The sequence below is a fragment of the Conger conger genome, chromosome 19 (genome assembly GCF_963514075.1).
Source record: "Conger conger chromosome 19, fConCon1.1, whole genome shotgun sequence".
NCBI classification, from domain to species: Eukaryota; Metazoa; Chordata; class Actinopteri; order Anguilliformes; family Congridae; genus Conger; species Conger conger.
In genome coordinates this window covers 22,334,525-22,356,964 of record NC_083778.1, presented here as the reverse complement: position 1 = coordinate 22,356,964, position 22,440 = coordinate 22,334,525, and the positions used below count along the sequence as shown (strand labels likewise).

The following is a 22,440-nucleotide window of genomic DNA, read 5'->3' as shown; positions in this document are numbered from 1 at the left end:
TAATAGATTAACTGTTTTTTTCATACATGGGTTCCAAATGAAATGTCATTACAATTTAACACGAATTCAAACATTCAAAAGTATAATACAGTGATGCCTCACAGTACGAGTTTAATTCGTTCATGACCGAGCTCGTTTTATGATTTACTCGTTTTCCCCATTGAAATTAATTTAAATTAAAGGAATAACAGGAATAACATCAAAATACTTTTTTAGAGGGTTTACTTCTAAATGGAAGTCTTCTAAATCTGTTCTTTAAAAGAACTCCCAAAAAGTTAGAGATAAAGAAATAAAGAAATAAATAATAGATGAACGCTTTTTATACATGGATTCCAACGTAAATGTTACTAGAATTTAGCACGAATTAAAACATTAAAAAGTATAATACTATAAATTAAAAGTTGGGCACAAAATGGAAAAGTCTGCTGGCGCCCTCTTGTGGACACATACAAGAATTACATCAAATTACTTTTTGTAATTTCCTACCGATGGAATTACTAAAATATTAATATTCAAAATGATAATATTAATACAATAATAACAATAAAATAAACATAATAGCAATACAAATAACAACAATAATAATAATAACAATACTAATAATAACAACAATAACAATACTACTACTTATACTACTACTACTACTACTACTACTACTACTACTAATAATAATAATAATAATAATAATAATAATAATAATAATAATAATATTTTATAAATGGGTTCCAAATGAAATGTCATTAGAATTTACCACTAATGAAAACATTAAAAAGTAAAATAATATAAATGAATGGAATGGCACAAAATGGAAAGTTGTGCTGGCGCCCTCTTGTGGACATATACAAGAATAACATCAAATTACTTTATGACAAGGTGTATAGTCTGTAAATTACGCATGGCTTTCTCTGGTGGCCGTTTAAAGGAATAACATCAAAATACTTTTTTAGAGGGTGTACTTCCTACCAATGGAAGTCTTTTAAACAAAAAGCCCGATATGCACAGACTTGTTGGGCTATCATTGGAAAATTAGGCTAGTCATAGAATGAGAATAATAATAACAATAATAACAGTAAACGGAATAATAATAATAATAATAATAATAATAATAATAATAATAATAATAATAATAGATTAACTGTTTTTATACATGGGTTCCAAATGAAATGTCATTACAATTTAACACGAATTCAAACATTCAAAAGTATAATACAGTGATGCCTCACAGTACGAGTTTAATTCGTTCATGACCGAGCCCGTTTTATGATTTACTCGTTTTCCCCATTGAAATTAATTGAAATATAATTAATCCGTTCCAACTCCCAAAAACCACCCAAAAATGTTTTTTTATGGGTTTTAAAACAGAAAAGGTGTAGTTACAAGAAAAATGACAATTATAAAAACATAATACAGTAAAAGAGAATGCAAAATGTTTATGAATTTCTTACGTTTATCAACGATTTCCTTCTTCAATTCTATCGTAATCAGCGTTTTCTTCTTCTCAGCACTGTTCTTTGCACTAACCTTAGGACCCATGGGTAACACAACTAATTATTATAAAATAATAGCAAAAAATGCACAAAACTAAAAAAAAAAACACTGGGAAAACACAATAGGGATGCTTCCACAACGAGGTATCCGCGTGAACTGAGCCTTGTGAGGAGAGCGTGTGCGAGCTCAGCACCAACTAGCGGCCGCTGTATGAACCTCGCTCGTGCTGTGGATTTCCACTCGTACTTCCAGACAAAAATTCGCACGAGCCTCGGCTCCTACAACAAATTGCTCGTACACTGGTGCACTCGCACTGCGAGGTTCTACTATAATGTAAATTAAGAGTAGGGCACAAAATGGAAATGTTTACTGGCGCCCTCTTGTGGACACACAAGAATAACATCAAATTACTTTATGACACGGTGTATAGTTTGTAAATTATGCATGGCTCCCTCTGGTGGCCGTTTAAAGGAATAACATAAAAATACCTTTCTAGAGGGTGTACTACCGATGCAAGTCTGTTAAATCTGTTTTTAAAGAAAACCTCACAAAAAGCCTGATACGCACACAAGCTTGTTGGGTTATCATTTGAAAATTAGGCTAGGCTAATCATGCATAGCATCAAATTACTTTATGACAAGGTATTTCCGACCTTTAGAAATCGTTTCTTTAAAAAACGTAACAATTAGCCCACAGGCTTATTTGATTATCAAATGAGGATAATCATAGGATGATAATTATAATAATAACAATAATAATAATAAAAGTCTGCTGGACACCCCTAACAATAACATCAAATTACTATTTGACAAGGTTTCCTTTCTATGGTATATCTACCTTGTATATCTGTTTCGGAGAAAAAACTAAACATTTTTAAGTCTTTTATATTTTTTATAATAGTCTGCAGGCTCTTTAAGTCTGCCCTCTTGTGGACACTCAAGAGGGCCCACATCACTCCGCTGCTAAAAAAAATCCTACTCTGGATCCCTCCATCATCCAGAACTACCGCCCGATATCTCTTCTTCCTTCCTCCAACTTATCCAGAATGCAGCAGCTCGTCTGGTCTTCAACCTTCCCAAATACTCACATGTCATGCTCCCTGCTTATTTCCCTCCACTGGCTGCCTGTCATGGCTCGCATCAAATTCAAAACATTGGTGCTAGCCTTCCAAGCAGTTAAGGGGTCTTCCCCAGCTTACCTACAAAAAACCTCTCCCCGTCCCTCCCTTCCTCCCTGTGAACTTTAATTGTTGTCTTTCTGTGATTTTCTGTACTTTTTTGTGTATCGGTATTTTTAGTTTGGCTAGGTAAGCAGTGTTTGGCTAGTTAAGTTTGGTCACTTTTGCTTTGTTGTTTGTTTATTTGTGAAAAAAAAAAGAAGAAAAAAAGAAAAAATGTATCGTCCTTATCGTTGTTGTACAGGTAGCAGTTGAAATTGTACTTCCCTCTAGGGTCTTTCAGCGCACTTATCCCTGGTTATGGGTATGCACTTTGCGCTCTGGATAAGAGCGTCTGCCAAATGCCAATAATGTAATGTAATATGAATAACACCACCATAGTATTTCTATAAATGTAGCCCAGATCCAGCCACTCATAGTGTCTCCCTCTGGTGGCCGTTTATAGGAACAACATGAAGCAGCGTTCTTCAGGACAGGCGCTCGTAAAATGAAATACACTGTGAATAAACTGAAATAAAATACTACTCTGACAGATACAAACCCTGTGGCTGGTGTAATCCTGGACTGAAGCCAGTCAGATCCTGGTCTTCTTCTGGGGAAATAGCAAATCACGTTCCTCTGAAGCCGTAGCTCCCTACAGAACTGCTCGTGATTGGACCGTAAGCTCACCTCTGCGCAATGTGCATTCTGCACCATTTCATTCATTCGCACCCTCAGCAGCATTCGGCTGCACTCATAAAAGGGTGTAGGAAAACCATCCTGAGGTGTGTGTGTGTCTGTATGTATGTATGTATGTGTGCGTTTATGTGTCTCTGTATGTATGTACATGTTTGTGTGTGTCTCTGTATGTCTGTGTGATGCCACGGCTCATAGGCGCGTCCTCGCGCGCCCTTATTGTGGCCGCACTGAACTGTTATATGCGTTTTTCATGGACTTGCGTTCATAAAGTGCATATGTTCCCTCCACTAGTATTCATTTGTACTGTGATATGTGTTATGTGTTGAGTTTACGTGAGTATAAACGGATGGATGCACACATGCGTTTAGAACTCGCCAAACATTTCATGCACATTCGTTCATTAAGTCATTCACTCGTTTATGCAAAAACTATGTTGTGCTCTGATAAAATATGCATGTTAACCAAAAGATGGGAATTTGGACAATGTCTGAGCATAAGATATTTATTTAATGTACAGTTTAGTGCTTTGTTAAATGCAGTGATTTAGAGACATAACTTCTTACCGCCATATCGGCTGGCTCTCTTCCTGGTGCTTCTAGGGAAGCGCGCTCCCGTCCTGGGACAGCTATATGGTTGGGTATGTTCGCGATCGACGCATTTGCGTCTTCATAAAATCAATTATGGGTACACTTACTGTGAGTTTAGTGGCATGTGTCCATGTACTGTTGTAAACTTAAAAGCCTGGTGTAGTGTTTGTGTAATAGGTACTTTTAAAAGCTGTTCAATACGTATTTGTGTTGTGATATGTAAACACCCCTGTGTTTATGGAATGACATGGTGTGTGCCAATTTGGGGTGGTCATGTCTACCTGTTAAAAAGGAAGGCATTTAATTTGTTTGGGAGATCTCTATGGGGACGGAACCAATGCCTAGGTCCTCCTTATACACGTACACACGTACGTGTGTGTGTGTGTGTGTCTCTGTATGTATGCATGTGCATGTGTGTGTGTTTGTGTGTGTATGTGTCTATGTGTCTCTGTATGTATGCATGTACGTGTGTGTGTGTGTGTGTGTGTGTGTCCCTGATGATGTATGTGGTTCTGGGTGGAGCTGGCTGGCGTAGCTGCTGGTCTCTGCTCTCAGTGCAGCGGGAGATACCCGTGCGCCCCGTGTGCTTGTTCTGAGGCATTCATTGGCTACATGCGGCTGTGCAACCGGGCGTGATTGGCGTGACCGATAACTAATTGTAATTATTCATTGTGATATGAAAGCAGTCACACTTCAGAATGTACACAGAGTTTCTGCACTGATAACAGACAAGCTGGAGTGCATTTTCCTTTCAGGCTGTAATGCAATAGAAAGTGATCGTTGTAAAGTTCCTCGCGCCACTATGAAAAACCAAAAAATATCCATACCATTCTTACTCTACTGTACTGTAAGCGCACATTTACTGTTTAAATGTGAAATTGCACAATGCCATATCTTACTTGTGAACTTGCTCAAAGTTTCAGATAATTTTAATGTTAGCTAACCAGTTTAAATAATGACATGTAGCGTGATGCATTCACCGTGGGTCCAGTATCTTCGTACCCCGTGTCCCCAAGGCCGACTGCTTGGTGTCATTCCGATGAACGGCCACGAGAGGGAGCCAATGTACCATTTACAAACTAGACACCGGGGTCATCAATTGACATGAATTCGAATGCGTTAAGAGTATTTCATTAGTTCAGGGCAGAAAAGTTAGCCTGCATGCGCATCAGACACATTACACAATTTTGCATAACCTGTAAACACTCAGTATAACACTTTGTTCCAGGTATCTGATATCTTTTGGGGTTTTTTTTGGAAACATACAAATGATAACCAACAAAGAGTGTATAAATAACATTTTATTTTCTTGCAAGAAACACCCTCCCCCCCACCCACACCCCCCAGATCTTTTCACTTAAAATTGATCTACAGTCATAAACCACTACCTGACAGGAACTACACAACACCTGTGACATCTACGCACTGCTATCATCAGAGAATTAAATAAAAACACGGTACATGTAATAAACATCACATTGACGGAAGTGTATCAAAACATCTTACATAATCTGTGCAATTATATTCAGTTTAGTAGCTCCATAGTGAGGCTCGACAATGCGATTATCAAGAGTCAGTATGCGGCACAGCGCGAAATCACTGCTTAGGTGCTGCCACCCTGTGGTCAATAAATATATCACATCTAATTGAGGCCAACTATTTTTATCAGCCTACTTGTAGGCAAACATTTTTACATCCTCCTACTCTTAGGCACACACGCTAATGTGATCATCAATATAGTGCGCCGTCAGTGGAATCTACCGATTAAAGCCATTTTTGTGAGACAAGTGTCTGAGATAAAATGTATAAAGTATAATTTAAAAACTACAAAATTTGTGTATCAAAACTTGAACAAGGCTTACGATGTTCTAGCATTTCCGTCCGGGCTACCCTCGCACGTTTCCGTTACTCGTGAAACCACGATGGAAGGATGAAAAAACGAGAAACAAACATGAATGAGATGCCACACACCGTAGTGCTGAAATACTCATACACATATTTACATGCAGAAACAGTTCCACATGGGCTCAAACTACGTGATAGTATACACTACAGAGTTTTAGAGAATCGTTATTTTATGACAAGGTGAATAATTAAGTAGAGGATCTCACTCAACTTAGTAAAAATGTAAATTCTTCTGTTCACCAGATTGGAAAGGTTCCTGAGTTTGAGGAATAGAGGTATTGCTGATGACGTCACTCAGGGCCTCCAAAATCATTTTCCCGCAAAGAAAAACCTCCTGCAAAGGATGCTGGGATAGCTCAGAATGAGACAGCCGGCCCCCTCCGATCAGCTTACCAACGAAACATGGCTGAGAAACACAAGAGACTTAATCTACGTTATAAAAGCGTGTTTGCAGAGGTTCTGGCCCGGCTTGCTTGAGCAGTGCGTTGGGGTGCGGGGGGAGGGCTACACGTCGTACTGAAGGTCGTTGAGCTCCAGGCGTGTGTAGTGTCTCCGGTTGAACGACTCCAACGCCTTCTTCCCCAGCAGGGTGACAGCCAGCGTCAAAAACACCAGCCCGACCACCACGGCGGCCGCCAGACTGGTCTTCAGAACTCCTTTGGGGTCTACCGCTCTCCCGAAAGTGGCGCCCGCACTCTGGCCGTAGGCCGGGGAACCAGCAGGGGGCGCTGCTTTCCTTCCTGGGGGCGGTGCCGTGGGGGCGGGAGGCGCCGGGGGGCTCTTTAGCGTCCCCGCTGACGCGGCAGTTAGAGGGGCAGAGGTTGCCAGGTTTGCCGTGGTGGTTAACGGTCTCGGTGTGGCGGGGGGTCTTCTCGTGGGGGAGCCGTGCGGGGCCACCCCTCGCCTGGGGGTGGGGTGTGGCTTCTTGGTCGGCGGTTTTGCGGTTGACGCAGCGGGTTTTGCGGCCGACGTAGCGGGTTCTGTTCTAGTTGTAGTTGGTTCTGCGGTGGTTGCAGTGCTGCTCATAGTCGACGGTGTGGTGGTCGTGGTTGATTTTGTGGTGGTCGTAGTCGATGGTGCGGTCGTTGTGGTCGACTTTGTGCTGCTCGTAGTGGGTTCTGCGGTCGTTGTGGTTGACGTTGTGCTGCTCGTAGTGGGTTCTGTGGTCGTGGTGGTTGATCTCGTGGTGGTTGATCTCGTGGTGGTTGTAAAGGCAGGAAGTTGCTTCCCGCCGTGGCGAGCAGGCTTGGAGGAGGGGTTCCTGTGTCTGTTCTGCTTTTTGGTGGGGCTGTTTAGCTTGGCAGTGCCTGGGGCAGGAGTGGCCTGGTGGGCTGCCGCTCTGGTTGTTGTGGCTGTGGTGGTCGTCATGCGGACGGCTGGGGTTGTGGTTGTGGCTTTGGGTGTAGCAGTGGCCATGTCCTCTGCGTGTGTGGAGGTGGATGGGACAGTCTGCACTCCAGCGGGACTGCGGGAGCCGGCAGAGACAGCCAAGGCTACGGCTGCAGTTGCTGGTGTTGTGGCTGGTTTTGTGGTACTCAAGGTCGTTGGCGTGGTGGTTGGGGCTGCTGCAGTCGCTGTTGTTTGTGTAGCAGACGTAGTTGGCTGTGTCGTGGAAGTTGTCTGTGTTGCAATGTTTGTGGTTGGTTGTGTGGTACTCGTAGTAGGATGTGGCACGGAGGTGGTAGTTGTGGTGCTAGTAGGTTGCGTAGTTGTAGTAGTAGTTGTTGTAGTAGTTGTAGTAGTTGTAGTAGATGTTGTAGATGTTGTAGATGTTGTAGAGGTGGTCTGTGGCATCGTGCTGGTGGTGCTTGGGGGAGTAGTGGAGGCCACAGTTGTTGCCTGTGTGGTTGTGGCAGTGGCTGTTGTCATAGTAGTGGGGATCTGAGCTAAAGCAGTCGTTAAGGGCGATATCAGCATTGAGTTGCTGGGGTTGTACTGGTCCAAACCTGTGAAACAAAATGAAATAAAACAAGAGTTTCAAATGCACAGAAATATCAACACACAATGCTATGAATTGCTTTTGTCCTGTAGCAGCTTGAATGAAGTAATTGTTTCATGAAAGTTCTCGGTGCTGTAGGTAGGTTTAATTAACGTTTTAAGATATTTTTTAGGCCTTTTTCAGCTTTATTGGACAGTATAGTATAGAGGGACAGGAAGAATGGGAGCGAGAGAGGGGAAGACATGCGACAAATGTCAGATGGTCGGATTCAAACCGCCGACGTCGCGGCTCGCAATGAGCATGTGGTCAGTGCTCTACAGGCTGCGCCACCGAGACACCCACGTTTTACGATGTTTATCTGAAACATACACGTAGTTTGCTGTATAGGACACTTCACTTGAGTGTAAGAAGTTAATTTCCTTTACTCTGCATCCATATTTGTATCACTGCAACAAAAATGGCACACCAATCGTGGAATCACCCAAAGGTAAGCCTATTTTAACGGTCCTGCTTCTACAAGCCGGTTGCTGCCGGTTGCTATGACTACATGATGAAAGGCTTTGTGACCCAATGACCCAAGTTTGGCGGACAGTACAAACACTGTGTCGTTAGGAATAGTTGTTGTGGTTACCTGTGAATATGAAATGGCTGTTGACCCCGTCCATGGCGACCAGAGGGCAGTCCTCCTCCCTCTCACAGTGAAATAAATAGCAGTTGTCGCTTCCAAGAGGCTTATTGAGCTGATACACCACCATGTTGCACTGGAAGCCTGAGAGAAAGCGGAAAGCCACAGCGGGAAGATGAGCAGGACGAGCACCTCCACCTCTTTCACTGCGCTCTGGATCACCCCGCCGTACCAGGCAGCGGAGAGGCTGGGGGTGATTAGTGGTGGAGGTTGAGGTGGAGGTGGGGGCGGGTTGGTTAGTGGAGGTGGGTATGGGGGTGGGGGGTGGTTAGCGGGGTGGAGGGTGGTTATTGAGGTGGAGTGGAGGTGTAGATGTGAGATGGAGGTAGAGGTGGAGGTGGTTATTGAGGTGGAGATAGAGGTGGAGGTAGAGGTGTTGATGGTTACTGAGGTAGAGGTAGAGGTGGAGATAGTTATTGAGGTGGAGGTGGAGATAGTTACTGAGGTAGAGGTGGAGGTGGAGTGGAGGTAGAGGTGGAGATGGAGTGGAGGTAGAGGTGGAGATAGTTACTGAGGTAGAGGTGGAGGTGGAGTGGAGTGGAGGTAGAGGTGGAGATGGAGTGGAGGTAGAGGTGGAGATAGTTACTGAGGTAGAGGTGGAGGTGGAGTGGAGGTAGAGGTGGAGATAGTTATTGAGGTGGAGATGGAGGTGGAGATAGTTATGGAGATGGAGATGGAGATGGACATAGAGGTGGAGTTGTGAGCGTACCGGGCACCAGAGCGGGTAGGGGTGGAGTGGAGGTGGAGGTGGAGATGGAGATGGAGATAGAGGTGGAGTTGTGAGCGTACCGGGCACCAGAGCGGGTAGGGGTGGAGTGGAGGTGGAGGTGGAGGTGGAGATGGAGATGGAGATGGAGATAGAGGTGGAGATAGTTATTGAGGTGGAGATGGAGGTGGAGATAGTTATGGAGGTGGAGATGGAGATGGAGATAGAGGTGGAGGTGTTGAGTGAGCGTACCTGGCACCAGGTCCTTGGCGCAGCACTTGTGCAGGCAGGCCTGCTGGCTGGGTGTGATGCAGGAGTCCATGACGGTGCTCTTGGCGGAGAGCGCCACACGCACGTTGACGATGGCGTTGACGTGCAGCTTGGAGAGGCACTGCTCCGCGGGCGCCGCCATGGCAACCAGCCCCAGCAGCAGCAGCGCGGCGGCCAGTCGACCAATCACAGCGCAGGGCATGGCGTCAGAGGGCAGCGAGGTGGATCCAGCGGGGGGGGGGGGGGTGGGGCTGAGGGGGGGTCTTCAGGGGAAACGGCGTGGGTGCGAGGGTTTAACTCCTGGGAAGAGGCAGCAGGAAGCAGGGTCAGACATCACGGGGCACCGTGCAGCCCAGTGGCTAAGGTGCTTGACTGGGATCCAGAAGGTTGGTGGTTCAAACCCCGGTGTAGCCACGTGCAGCTGAGGGACGATCATATTTACTCCAAAGTGAAATGTATTATTGAACATAAAGTAGGTTATCAGGGAAAACACACTGACGGCTAAAGAGGGTGTGGGAAGTGTGACAAATGTGTTTACTGGAGTTTAGTGTGTTTACTAAAATACCAGTGTGTAGCTTATCTGACAATTCATATTGTGTTTGCAGGTTCAAGTCCAGTGTGAAGGGTACAGCTGTCAGGATCTGAGAGCTATAATTGAGTATACTTGCGTACACTTTTGTACTTTCATGAAGTACTTCTATATCAGAAGGAAGAGTATAAATGAGTATACTATGCAGATTATACTTCATTATGTCTATGGGGGTGACATTGGCTCAGGCGATAAGAGCAGTCATCTGGCAGTTGGAGGGTTACCGGTTCGATTCCCGCCCTGGGTGTGTCGGAGTGTCCCTGATGCCAAACCCCTAAATGTTCCCAACGAGCTGGTTGGTGCCTCGCGTGGTGAATGTGTGTTGTACCATTTAAATGTATGCTGCATATTAAATTTCACTCAAACTAATGCGAAAGTGTGTCAGATAAACTTAGAAGGCTATTCATCAAGGGTTGTGATCTTTTTTCAGGTCTAAAATGACCTACTGACTCATGAAATTCTGCTGATAAACATTCATATCAGTAAAGATAAAATGCTTGGGTCTGTATGCCCTTTACAGCACATTATTAATGATCAATGGAGTACTTGCTTACTATTATATTTTTATATAAATGTAATTGCATGTAATAGCTTCTGTAAAACGCATACATCGCAATAATAATGTGACCCTTTACTGTTACTATGTGTGTTGCCAACATGAATAATTAAAGTTCAGACCCAGATGAACACAGCCCAGCTGGTGTGTGTGTGAATCACAATACAGCCGCCAGAAGAGCTGAGAAGAATCGGTTTAGACAGAGCATTAATTTAACACGGCACGTGAGCCTCTATTCTGAACGCAGTTCTAAAGGATGTGCTTTGATATGGCACTGTCTGGTTGCAGTAGCTGGCTTCTGAAGTTTGCCAAGCACGTTGAGCTGGCACGCTTTCACACAGAACTATCTGCTGGACTTCCAGCCTTTGCATGAAAGTCATGAAAGTGCCATCTGTTCCTGCTCTTTACATGACAAGTTCAAAGTGCTTGGAAGTCCTGCGATGACTGCAGCACAATGCAATGAGAAAACACAAGTGTTTTGGTTCCACTCTCCACAATCCAAAAGTGTGACTTGAATATGTTGGCTCCCCATTTTGGCAGAACACATCTTGTAACAGGCATTATTGGACGCTGTTTATGAAAGAACGGATTGTAAATGTTAAATACTGCCATCTCGCGCTCATGCACGTTTTGTTATTCTGGAATCACAACCCTGTGTGACTCATGGTTGCACAGCTGAAGACAGCCAAGATGTTGACTCCAAAAGAGAAAACTGCAGCTTGGCGTTGGAACCAACACTGTTCTGAATCTGCCTGTGGATTTGCACACAGTGTTCTGTGAATTATATTCAGCATCTATGGATGGAACAAAAACTTGTTTTCTTTGTTGAATCATTCATCATTTCAAGCCCATTTCACTGTATGATGTTTCGCTTCAGAATTACCAATTCACTCAGAGAAGTTATCTTGTTTGTACGCCATTTTCTTAAGGAAAATCGATGACTGAATCACTGGGCACATTATCGAGCACATGTAAAAATTGAACAGGCACGAGTAGGTGGGCACTTACCTATGGAATGCTCTTGTGCACAGAATCCCAGGAGCTGGCGAAAAGCCCCGTATATAACATCCAGTCTCGGGTTCACAAACTTCTATATCAGAGCTGGGCTGAAGTCCGCTCCCCCTATTCTGAAAATACAGAGACCATTACAAACTCAAGCACTTCCGCAATCCATTACGAAATGTATTATCCGAGGCTATGTGTACGCATTGCAATAGGAGCTGTCTGTGCGACCGTTCGCTTTTATGGATCCCTACGCCGCTCAAAGCTCAATTAGGAGACCAACCTTGTTTACACACCGTTACAGATCATCAAGGCATTGCAGACAGGCATAAAAAAACAACTGCGGCAATAAACAAGCAGTGTGTTCGACTATACCGCTATGTCCAGGGTCGATATGGATGACTGTAATCAAGCAGAAACTACGGCAATAAAGAAGTGCAGTAAAATTAGGCCAGTTCTCATAACGGAGGTAGAAAGTGAAGGTGCGATTCAGATCAGACTGGTGGTGTTCAGTCCAGAATACCGTGATATCCGTGCATATTGATCTCTGCATGTGTTCGCTCCATATCCCCAATAATGAAATAATGTGTACAAGTGCACAATATCCTTATTGGCACATCATGCAGAACCGTTTCTATTCTGGAAGACGAGAAGAAAGAGCAGGTGCGTCGCTACGTTGCAGGCTGTGTGCCACCATCCAACAACAATTGCATTAGTAACAGGCGTAGCGTGATGTGGCTACTGTGATCACAAAACGATGCATCTTTTCCAACCCAAAAATGGCACCGACATTTTCGGAAAAAGCGCAAACCCCACGAATACTTTAAAAATAACAATTCACATAGTAAACATTCATGTCCACGGGCATAAACCGGCACGAGGAATTAAAAGGCATAAGTCCATACCTCCTTTGTAGGCTATTCCGTGCATTGTTCGTCGGGAGACAAAAACAGGCTGTCGCAGAATCTGCAATTGCAATATAATGGGTGATTTTATTTTAATAAATCCGTTAGACTTGGCCTAATTTCTCTCACGCATCCCAGAGCCCATTTTCGATAGCCTAGCAGCGGGGCCGTTTCTAGGCTACAGCATTCCCCACTGAGGGTGAATGTGCCATTTGCACACAACGGGATCAACAAGAAATGCCTCGATTTGCCATTCACGCATGATATCACACCAATATTTTGTACTAAACAAGATACCTATTAAAGTGGCCCGGAGACATCTCCAAACCCTCTCCAAGGCATCCGGCAGGCAGTATTTTATCCTAGCTGTAACACAGTGAAGTCATCGCGTCCCATTTCACGACACAAACGCAGTCATGACTGGATTGCAGAAAGGGGCATCTTACCTTGTGACACACTCTTGACAAAGAAACACGGACACTAAGTGCGACATACTGTGTTCACTGAGCTGGCCTATATAGCCACCGAATCACCACCGACCAAACACTTTAATCTTCAATCGAGAAACGCAAAAAGCGCAAGCCTCGCTCCGCTTCGCCGCCGTTGAGTGTGGGCGTTATAGTTTCTTTGTCCTCAAATGATAACGGGGTGAGAGGAGGGATGAATGCGCGTTCCGGACGAAGCCATCGTGTTCCGCATCTTCCACCATGCATACGTTACCCTAATTCTGCCAAAATAATTTGTGTTTTCAGCCGCCCCTTTTATGGTCGGCTACTATGTTACCAAGCAGCAGTGAGCATAACGACTTCCCACATAGCCTACTTCTAAAATACAGACAACAATGGTATCGGTAACCATGGATTACGATATAAAAAATATATCTCGTTTAAAAACCTCTGAATAGTGGGTATTTTAGCAGTGTCTAGTTACTTATATGAGAATATTAATCATTATACATAAATTGGCCAACTCAATGGCCCCTTAACTCACAATGAAGTCATACGACTCATTCATAAGTTGCGTAGCCGACCTGATTCGAAATCGCGCCAAATACGTAGGCCTTTATGAACTAGTTATTATTACTAAATATAAATACGAAAATGAGGACAGAAGCAATTGAAAGAATCGATGCTACGAGTCAGAATATTATATTTATTTATGCCATTCTCAGCTATGGAGCGCAACAAAACAACCCCCCTCCCCCCCACAAAAATCGGCACCCAGCTTGGACACATTGCTTAAATACAATCAGCACTTGCATAAATTCGTACATCAAGAAAATTCATGAATAAGGACAAATATCAATGTTAGGACACCCCACGTTAAATCAGACTTAATATGCAGGCTTAATATTCCCTTTTCGAAATAAATTTGCATAATGTCCTAAAATTACTGTGACTCATCACAAATAGGCCTACTTGTATTTCATAATTTCTTTACAAAATTATACCCATAAAGTATGATATGTAGCCCAAGCTTAGATTACAGTACACACAGAGTGGGTTTGAACACATTTGTACTTTCAGACGTTGTGAAGAGTTAACACCGGCAGCACAAAGGCATAGTTCCCCGGTCAGCACCCAGACACGATCACCAGGGGACATGCGTCCACGTGGCCTTGACAAAACATAGCAGGGCTACAATTAATGACTTCAGAGGCACAGTAAACACAAGCATTTAATGATGAAAATCATGGGAACATGTAGACAGTTGCAACTAAATTTGAACTCACAATGGTCCTAATATCATGTCCTGGTACAACAGTAAAAAATGAGCCATTTTGACATTTTTATTTGAATTCTATGATTGCGACTAATGTGCAGTACACTTTGGCTTGTGACGACATTTTAACTACAACTGAAATATACTTTATCCTGTTTGTTTCGGCAGTTTGTGGCACGAAGGCCTTCCTCATAGCGTCGTCACGCTAAACTAGTCTGGAAACGACGAGGTCTGAACCTTAAGCTTCGCCACCATCGAGGTGCTCCTGAGAAAAACAGTCACTGACAACGCCTTCAGTACAACACCCAGCTGTGTATGTTTGTAACACAGAACACACTCACGTCGCACCCAAAACTCAAATGTAATAGTGTATGTATAATTGTCCGGAACAGGGGAAGGGCAGCCCTGTTAGCGAGTCCCAGTGCAGGACAGTCCCGTTAGACCTCCTCCTGATCTTCCATCTCAACGTCCTGGGGACCGCGGGCCTTTTTCCTTTTGCCGGGTTTGGAAGGAGGAGCCGCCGCCTCTTTCTTACTCTTCTGAGGTGCTACATCTGCCCAGAAAATAAGAACGAAAAAAAAAAGTTAAAATTACGGTAAAGCAAAGGCATCGTTTCTGCCATAAAAACATCCTGCATCCCTCAGGCTCTTTGAGATGGAGATAAGCCTTTGATAGAAGCCATCTGTAACCGACAGACCCTCTCAGAACATCCTCCTCCTGTACTGCAGAATTAAACCAGTCCTTCTCTATCTGCTACTACACCGTGCTTACAGTTAAAAACCAAAATAACCTACGAAAAATCACCCACACAGCTGCAGAAGCCATCCAACCCCCCTACCCGCCCACCCTCATCTCCACCACAATCTGACAGCAAGGACAACGGCTGATGAACCGGACCATCCACACAACCATCCACACAACCATCTTCCCACATTCTCCCCCTCTGGTCACAGACACAGAGCTCCCCTACCTAACACACACTCACTCAGACTCACACATACACACACTCACTCAGACTCACACATACACACACACTCTCACTCAGACTCACACATACACACACACTCTCACTCAGACTCACACATACACACACACTCTCACTCAGACTCACACATACACACACACTCTCACTCAGACTCACACATACACACACACACACTCAGACTCACACATACACACACACTCACTCAGACTCACACATACAAACACACTCTCACTCAGACTCACACATACACACACACTCTCACTCAGACTCACACATACACACACACTCTCACTCAGACTCACACATACACACACACTCTCACTCAGACTCACACATACACACACACTCTCACTCAGACTCACACATACACACACACTCTCACTCAGACTCACACATACACACACACTCTCACTCAGACTCACACATACACACACACTCTCACTCAGACTCAGACTCACACATACACACACTCTCACTCAGACTCACACATACACATTCTCATGAGGTACCGTGATGTTAAGAGGTGATTCATGTCTGTGTTAATAATGATGTATTGACTGCAAGATTATTTTCCTCTCTGAAATAATAAACAATAGAGCTGTACGTCTAGAATCAGGATCACATCAGAGATCAGACTCAGCTCCTCGGATGTCTCAGGTAGTAAGCGGCGTGGCCAGTTTGTTAGGAACGGTACCTTCCACGGCGATTTTCTCCTTCTCCATGTGCTGCAGCTGCTTGATCAGTTTCCGCCGTTTCTTCCCTGAGAGCGTGATGTTCGCCCGCGCGCTGGAACTGCAGACCAGACCGAGGGTCAGACAACACCGCACATAAGACACAATATAAACATGTCCACTGCAGACCAGACCGCGCGTGAGACAACACCGCACATAAGACACAATATAAACATGTCCACTGCAGACCAGACCGTGCGTGAGACAACAAACACGTACACTGTCAGACCTCACCCAGGACAACATAAACATGTCCACTGAGACTGTCTCATACCGCACAAGCAGGGAGAAAAACGTGGATGATTCTACAGGTGCTGTGACATACTGCATTCGGTCCAGGCTGTTCCAGATCTTATCTGCTTGTATTCCATTTACCATTTACATTAAAACTACAAACGGTTCAAGCAGCATCTGAGGTAATATAGGGTATCACTGGGGCAATATCCCAGCCAACAGAAAACACTCACAATAGCCATGTAGTTGCAATTTATAACACTGACCACAAACATCACAGTAACATTGTGAGAATATTGTGTTATTAATGGGGTGGCAATGTGCACTGGCCCTGCCCCTGCCCAAGGCAAGCCTTTCCGAGTTTGTGTGCCCGGCTGCGTTTTCTAAAGGAGGAACACCTACTTTCTCTTCTTCAGGTGGTGAACGGTGATGATCGCTCTGTCCACCACCGCTCCCACGATCTTGTGCTTCCGCCTCTTCTCCCGGCTCAGAACCCGGCGCCGCTTGAACAGGTTCTTCCCCAGATCCTGAACGAACACGGAAAGCACGCGCCGGAAGACGTGCGGTGTACGATATTTATGATACAGCAGTCGCGTCCTTCGCTCAATAGCTTTCACATCAGTCCCAACTCAATGCAAAGTTAAACAAGTATAAATAAATAAATGTACGAACGTAGAATGTTACCATTGGCTATTAAACATTTATGTTGTGAAGCTCACCCCAGTGAGTAACTATAGCTACGAAGGTGAAAAATAAATGTGGTTATGACACCGTGACTGACAAATCAGTCAGCCATTTCTAGCAAGTGGGAGTGATTTAGCATTTAATCTGTAGCTAATCGTTTGGTTGTGAAATATTACAAATGCGTTTGCGTACAATTAATTTCCCTTCTTATGTGATGAAGGGTGAGAATCTAGCTAAGCTAACACGCTCAGTGCTAGCTGTGGCATCTTTGAAGAATTACCCAGTGAACTAGCTCAAAAGACAGCCTTTTAAACTCCAACAAAGAGATGTTTTGTTTATTTGCCAGTTAACCCGCAGTAAATTCAACGACGTGAAATGCAATACAGGAAGGCTCTTGTAATAAAGAGCAGAAACTCACGGTTTTGGGTCTGTTGATCTTTCCGCCAGGAGCCATGCTTGCAGAAAACCTTTCAACACGTGCAACGTCCCTTTCCGGCTCCGAGTTCTGGATTCTGATTGGTTAAACGGTTGCGATCAACTGTGCGTTTTCATTGGGTTAAAAATGTGTCAGTCCAGCGAAGGTACTCAACGCTTGTGTTCTGTCCAATTACAAAATCTGACAGGGAGTGTCTTTCGTTGTTTGGGGGAAATACACTATAATGAATACATGGGTGGCATAAATCATGTCCATCTTGAAAAAAATAGAAATGGAACATGACTATTGACTATTGTTTATGGTTTTGAGCTGAAACACAAAACAAGAACCACATTTTCATCAAAAAACTGTTGATCACTTGCAATGGAATACATCTCAAAAGATGTCAAAAATAATTATAAAATAACACTGGATAGCACAGAACACTGTGTGTGTGTGTGTGTGTGTGTGTGTGTGTGTGTGTGTGTGTGCGTGTGCGTGTGCGTATCTGTATACCTGTATACACGGGATAATAGAATACTGTGTGCATGTGCAGCCTGTATACACACCACATGACAGAATTTCAGAGTGCGCATCACAAACACAGGCTTATCTGTTGTACTTGCTGCATGTGGTCTGTGTCTGTGTGTCCTCCAATAGTCTTTGATAATATTGATGGATTGTGGCCCACAGGCTGTGACGCAAAGCGATTTATGAGTTGTGTCTCCTCCAATGTGCAGGTGTGAGGGGTACAGGGCGAGAATGTGGAATAATAATAATAATAATAATAATAATAATGAAAAAATCACATTTCTTACCAGTTGGAGACTCAAAGCACTTTACAGTGATGAGGGGGAAAGTCGCCTCAACCCCCACCATGTGCTGCACCCACCTGGGGGACGCAACGGCAGCCATTTTGCACCAGAATGCTCCAGAGGTGGAGAGGGAGAGAACCATCTTATTTCTTTAGCCAGGCTGACTCCATTAATGAGTCAGGCTGGCATGCACAACCACGGCGGTATGGGGCACCCGGTTACTGGTAACAAAGAGACAGTGTAAAACTGTCAGCAGCAGCTAGAAGCGGAATTTGAAGGAAAAAGCAATTATTCACTAAGTCATATGCGTTTTTGGGCCTGAAATATGCAACATTTATGTTTATTACTGTCAATAACCATGTTTATAAAGATGCATGATGTTATGAAGCTAAAGTAGCATCGCATTATTTAGGCGGCAAGCGAAACCAACTGTTAAATTGTTTTTGGCACCACAGAATGAGGAAACAATTGTTGTACTAACAGCAAAAACAGTGTGACAGTTTAAACATGCTTCATAAGTTCCGTGTCCTACGTTTAGTAAATGCTGCCACCCCGTGGCAGAAAAGTTATTACAGGAGTCATGAAAAAATTCTTCACAGATTTTGCGTTAGAAACCTGCCACCTAGTGGCAGAAACAGGTTACTACTGCAGTAATGTAATATTCACAAGTTTTGCGTTCAAAAATCCCGTCTTTATTAAATGCTGCCATCCCGTGGCAGAAACGAGTTATTGCAGGCGTCATATAAATATTCTTCAAAAATGTTACGTTAAAAAGCATGCATTTAGTAAATTCTGCCCCCAGTGGCAGAAAGGTGTCATTACTGGTAATTTAAAGGCTCACTAATTTTGCGTTTAAAAATCCAGTCTTTATTAAATGCTGCCACCCCGTGGCAGAAACGAGTTATTGCAGGAGTCATATAAATATTCTTCAAAAATGTTACGCTAAAAAGCATGCATTTAGTAAATCCTGCCCCACGTGGCAGAAAGGTGTAATTACTGGTAATTTAAATACTCACTAATTTTGCGTTTAAAAATCCCCTTTATTAAATGCGTCTTTATTTATTAATAAAGTCATTTAAATATTCTTCACTCGTTTTTTGTTTAAAAAGCCTGGCTTTAGTAAATCTTTCCACCCGGTGAGAGAAACCGGTTACTACTGGAGTCATTTAAATATTATTCACTTTGTTTGCATTTAAAAAGCCTACCTTTAGTAAATGCTGCCACTTCGTTCTCAGGGAACAAGGATAGGTTTGAATACCTCTATCCTGTTAATAAGCAAAATGTAACGGGTATATAAGGCAACAGACAACTTCATGGCTTGATCATTGACCATTTTTAGTTATTTTGTTATTATACGACAGTTTAACGACCAAAAAGGATACTGTACTGCCTGCGGTACTAGCTTGGGAAGTTACTTCTTTACCTTTAATTAGTCTCGCATTTACACATGCAGTGTAGTGATAGGTACATAATAGCAAAGCGTTGGTGTGACAAGAGAAACGGAGTATTTCACACTTTACTAAACGGGAGGTTGTTATACAAACAAACACCATGAAACTGACGTTCTCGAATAATTCAGTTTTAATTCGTGAGACTCGGGTACACCTGCTCTCAGCTGCGGTCAATTTGCACAAATACAGGTATGTGTATGGCTGCATCTATTCGGGTGCCCGACAGGTTAACAGGTGAATCAAACATTACCTCGTATTACAATAGCTATCGTTAAATCCCACAAAAGTTTGAGAATAAATACAAAATAAACTCACCTGTTCTTTCCAGAAAAGAGTTTCGTTTGAGTGTGAACTTCACTGCTTCAGTAATTACGATTGAAATAGACTTCACCTGTGGATCTATTTTAGTAAGAATTCCAGCACGCAGACCCCCCCAATAAACTGAAGAGTTGCAGGTTCAATTCCCTATTAAGATGCTACTGTTGTTCTTAAGCAGTATACTTACGAGTTTGGTACAGATTCAGCTATATAAATGGATTGCATGTTGAAAAAGTAAATTTTAGTAAAATCTATTAAAGACCAAATGGTAACGAAGTCCATCTGCAATTCCTAGGGTGAATACTCCACCTGAATCGATCTCATCTGCTTGGCAGACACTGAGAAAGATTTCACCCCAGGGTTCGAGTCTTATGCAATATTTGCTCTGACTAAAGCCAAAAAATGAGTTGCATGAAATTCAGCTAAAGAGATGCATTAAAGCTCATGCTCAATTATGAAATAATCCTACAAAAGTGCTGAGCCATTTTGATTAAGGCCTTGATTATTACTTTCTTGAAGCTCCCCTCCATGGTCACCAGAGTGCATTTCATTAATGCAGCTGCTTCATAGAGCTATTAATAATATTCATATTAATTTTTGCCCTGGATCAAAGAATGACCTGAATTACCCCCAAAACAAAATGAAATCCAGTTCACATGATATGTGTACGGTGGCCTGTGGGGCTCATTCCAATCTCTCACTTTTCTCCTTTTTCTTGGTCCTGATCGGGAAATAATTTAATTCACAACCATTTAGTTCCTTCAGAGGTTTTCCTCCTTTCTTCTGACCTTACTAAAAACCCAGCAGAGGGGACATTAAAGACCGGTCACAAGGGATGAAATGCGTAAACAAACATTGAGTTATTACACCAAATATGGAAATATTTAATGTTTTTTTATATGGGATATACATTATACATTTTCTAGCCTCTCCCAGAAGTGGCTCCCCAGAGCTAGGAGTAGAAAAAAGCCGAAGGAGAAAAATAATCCATTGGAATGAGCCCAGACTTGTACTCCAGATTCCAGGGCTGACAGGCGTCTGAGTGACAGCAGGTGATTTAACTGGAGGATCGTTACCACGGTCACCCTGAGAACAGGAGCAGTGTGACAGAAAGGGTTTATAATAAAATAAAGATATGAAGGCAGGCAGAAGTAGAAGTTTTTATTAGACATTTCTCCTCAGTGGATGGTTTTTTTTAAATCTCTGTTCTCTTCATAGATGAAAAATGAGTCACCCTCACACTTCTCACACAGCTGAGGCCAGGCCGACCGGCCCCAGCACCCCGAGCCAGCTCCCGCACACGTTCGGTCCCATCACACACCTCCACAGGAATGACAAAGTAAACAGAAGCAGCCGTAGCCTGTCTGAACCCTCACCGCCCCGCCAGGGGAGCTACCTGGAGTTCCACATTCCAGCCGCCAGGAGGCCAGGCCTCTTCCCGGGACCACGCTACAGGTCAGGGAAAAGGGCTAACGGCGATGGCACTCTGCTCTACACGAGAAAGACGGACAGAAATGTGAAAATCTACAAGTTTGACCAACTTTCCCCCCCACCCAAACAATAGAGGAGCTTGTTGTAGCCTGTAGTCGGTGTTGTGTATCGTGACTGGACCGGCCTCGCATCTCCAGACACAAACTCCACCACACGTGAAGCCCTGCTGCCGGGAGAGGGCCAGTTTTTACTGCGGTCGCACCTTCGTGAGAGCGTGGAAGAGAAAAGCAGCCCATGTTGTTCAGGCCCGTCACCCTGGCGTGACTGAGCCCCCTTCAGACGCCACCCGGCTCCCCCCCAGCCCTGCGTGGAGGTCCCCCAGGCTTGCCCATTTCGACGCATGAGCCACGGACACGTCCAGTAGAAAAGAAGGCTAATACTAAAAGAAGTAATACTAATGGTGGCGGCGCACACTGTACATGCTTTAACCAGGAAGAAACGCCGGGGGCTCCTTGCAAAAATAAAAAAAAATAAAAAATAAAAAAAAGTTAGAAATCGGACAGTACATTTTCAACGTAACTCACTCGTTTGAACAAACGAGGTTAGAGGCTCACCCTGGCCCAGCCCAATATAAGCTCACACACCACACATTCACTGGGTCCCAAGCTGCCCGCCCGTCTCTCAAAACACCGAAGGATAAGGCAGAAATTAGACTCAAACCCCCCCCCCCACCCCCCATCCCACAACAACCTGCTGCAAACGGCATGGCAAACCGAGAAAGAAATATTTCCAAAAGAAGAAAAATAAGAATTGCTTCTGCAACAACAAACTTGGAATATTATTTTTTTCAACCCTACCTGCACATTCCTATGATTGGATTTCACTCCAATGCCGGTCACTGAAACGTCTCGAATGTTCTGAGGGGAAAGGCCCGTCCCTTAGCCCCGGGAACTGACCTCTCTCAGCTAAACGCTCTCCCGCCACCGACCGCGCGGTCCGAACGGCGGGTGGAAGTACCGCTGTACTTTATGGAATTATAAACACTAGACAAAAAAAAAAAAAGTGACCATGAACACGTAGCCAAACATACCGTGTGGTTTCTTTTTTATGCAGAAAGAAGAACACCGTGATAAGCCATTGGAGCTTTAAGAATGTTTTTCTTTTTAA

The 22,440-nt window shown here is 43.8% G+C and overlaps 2 protein-coding genes and 1 long non-coding RNA gene across 5 annotated transcripts; all 3 read right to left on the bottom strand.

Moving 5' to 3' along the window:
• Nucleotides 1-5,275: 5,275 nt before the first annotated feature.
• LOC133119237 (mucin-2-like) lies at nt 5,276-9,648 on the bottom strand. Its single transcript, XM_061229751.1, has 3 exons — nt 9,418-9,648; nt 8,406-8,543; nt 5,276-7,781 (listed from the first exon to the last, which is right to left on the bottom strand). Exons 1-3 carry the CDS (start codon nt 9,635-9,637, stop codon nt 6,340-6,342), a joined length of 1,800 nt encoding a protein of 599 aa, XP_061085735.1. The 5' UTR covers nt 9,638-9,648; the 3' UTR covers nt 5,276-6,339.
• Nucleotides 9,649-9,679: 31 nt separating this feature from the next.
• On the bottom strand, nt 9,680-13,218 carry LOC133119416 (uncharacterized). Its single transcript, XR_009706525.1, has 4 exons — nt 12,934-13,218; nt 12,488-12,548; nt 11,589-11,707; nt 9,680-9,735 (listed from the first exon to the last, which is right to left on the bottom strand). It is a non-coding gene; the product is annotated as an uncharacterized LOC133119416 (long non-coding RNA).
• Nucleotides 13,219-14,151: 933 nt separating this feature from the next.
• Nucleotides 14,152-19,915, bottom strand: c19h11orf98 (chromosome 19 C11orf98 homolog). Of its 3 annotated transcripts, none has more exons than XM_061229570.1 (7): nt 19,840-19,915; nt 19,279-19,338; nt 18,151-18,294; nt 17,262-17,355; nt 16,562-16,686; nt 15,889-15,986; nt 14,152-14,762 (listed from the first exon to the last, which is right to left on the bottom strand). In XM_061229570.1, exons 3-7 carry the CDS (start codon nt 18,213-18,215, stop codon nt 14,647-14,649), a joined length of 498 nt encoding a protein of 165 aa, XP_061085554.1. In that variant the 5' UTR covers nt 18,216-18,294; nt 19,279-19,338; nt 19,840-19,915; the 3' UTR covers nt 14,152-14,646. The 3 variants fall into 3 exon arrangements, with proteins under 3 accessions (XP_061085554.1, XP_061085557.1, XP_061085555.1); XM_061229573.1 differs by having other exon boundaries at nt 18,077-18,294; nt 19,840-19,912; XM_061229571.1 differs by having other exon boundaries at nt 17,262-17,383; nt 18,077-18,294; nt 19,840-19,911.
• Nucleotides 19,916-22,440: the final 2,525 nt, after the last annotated feature.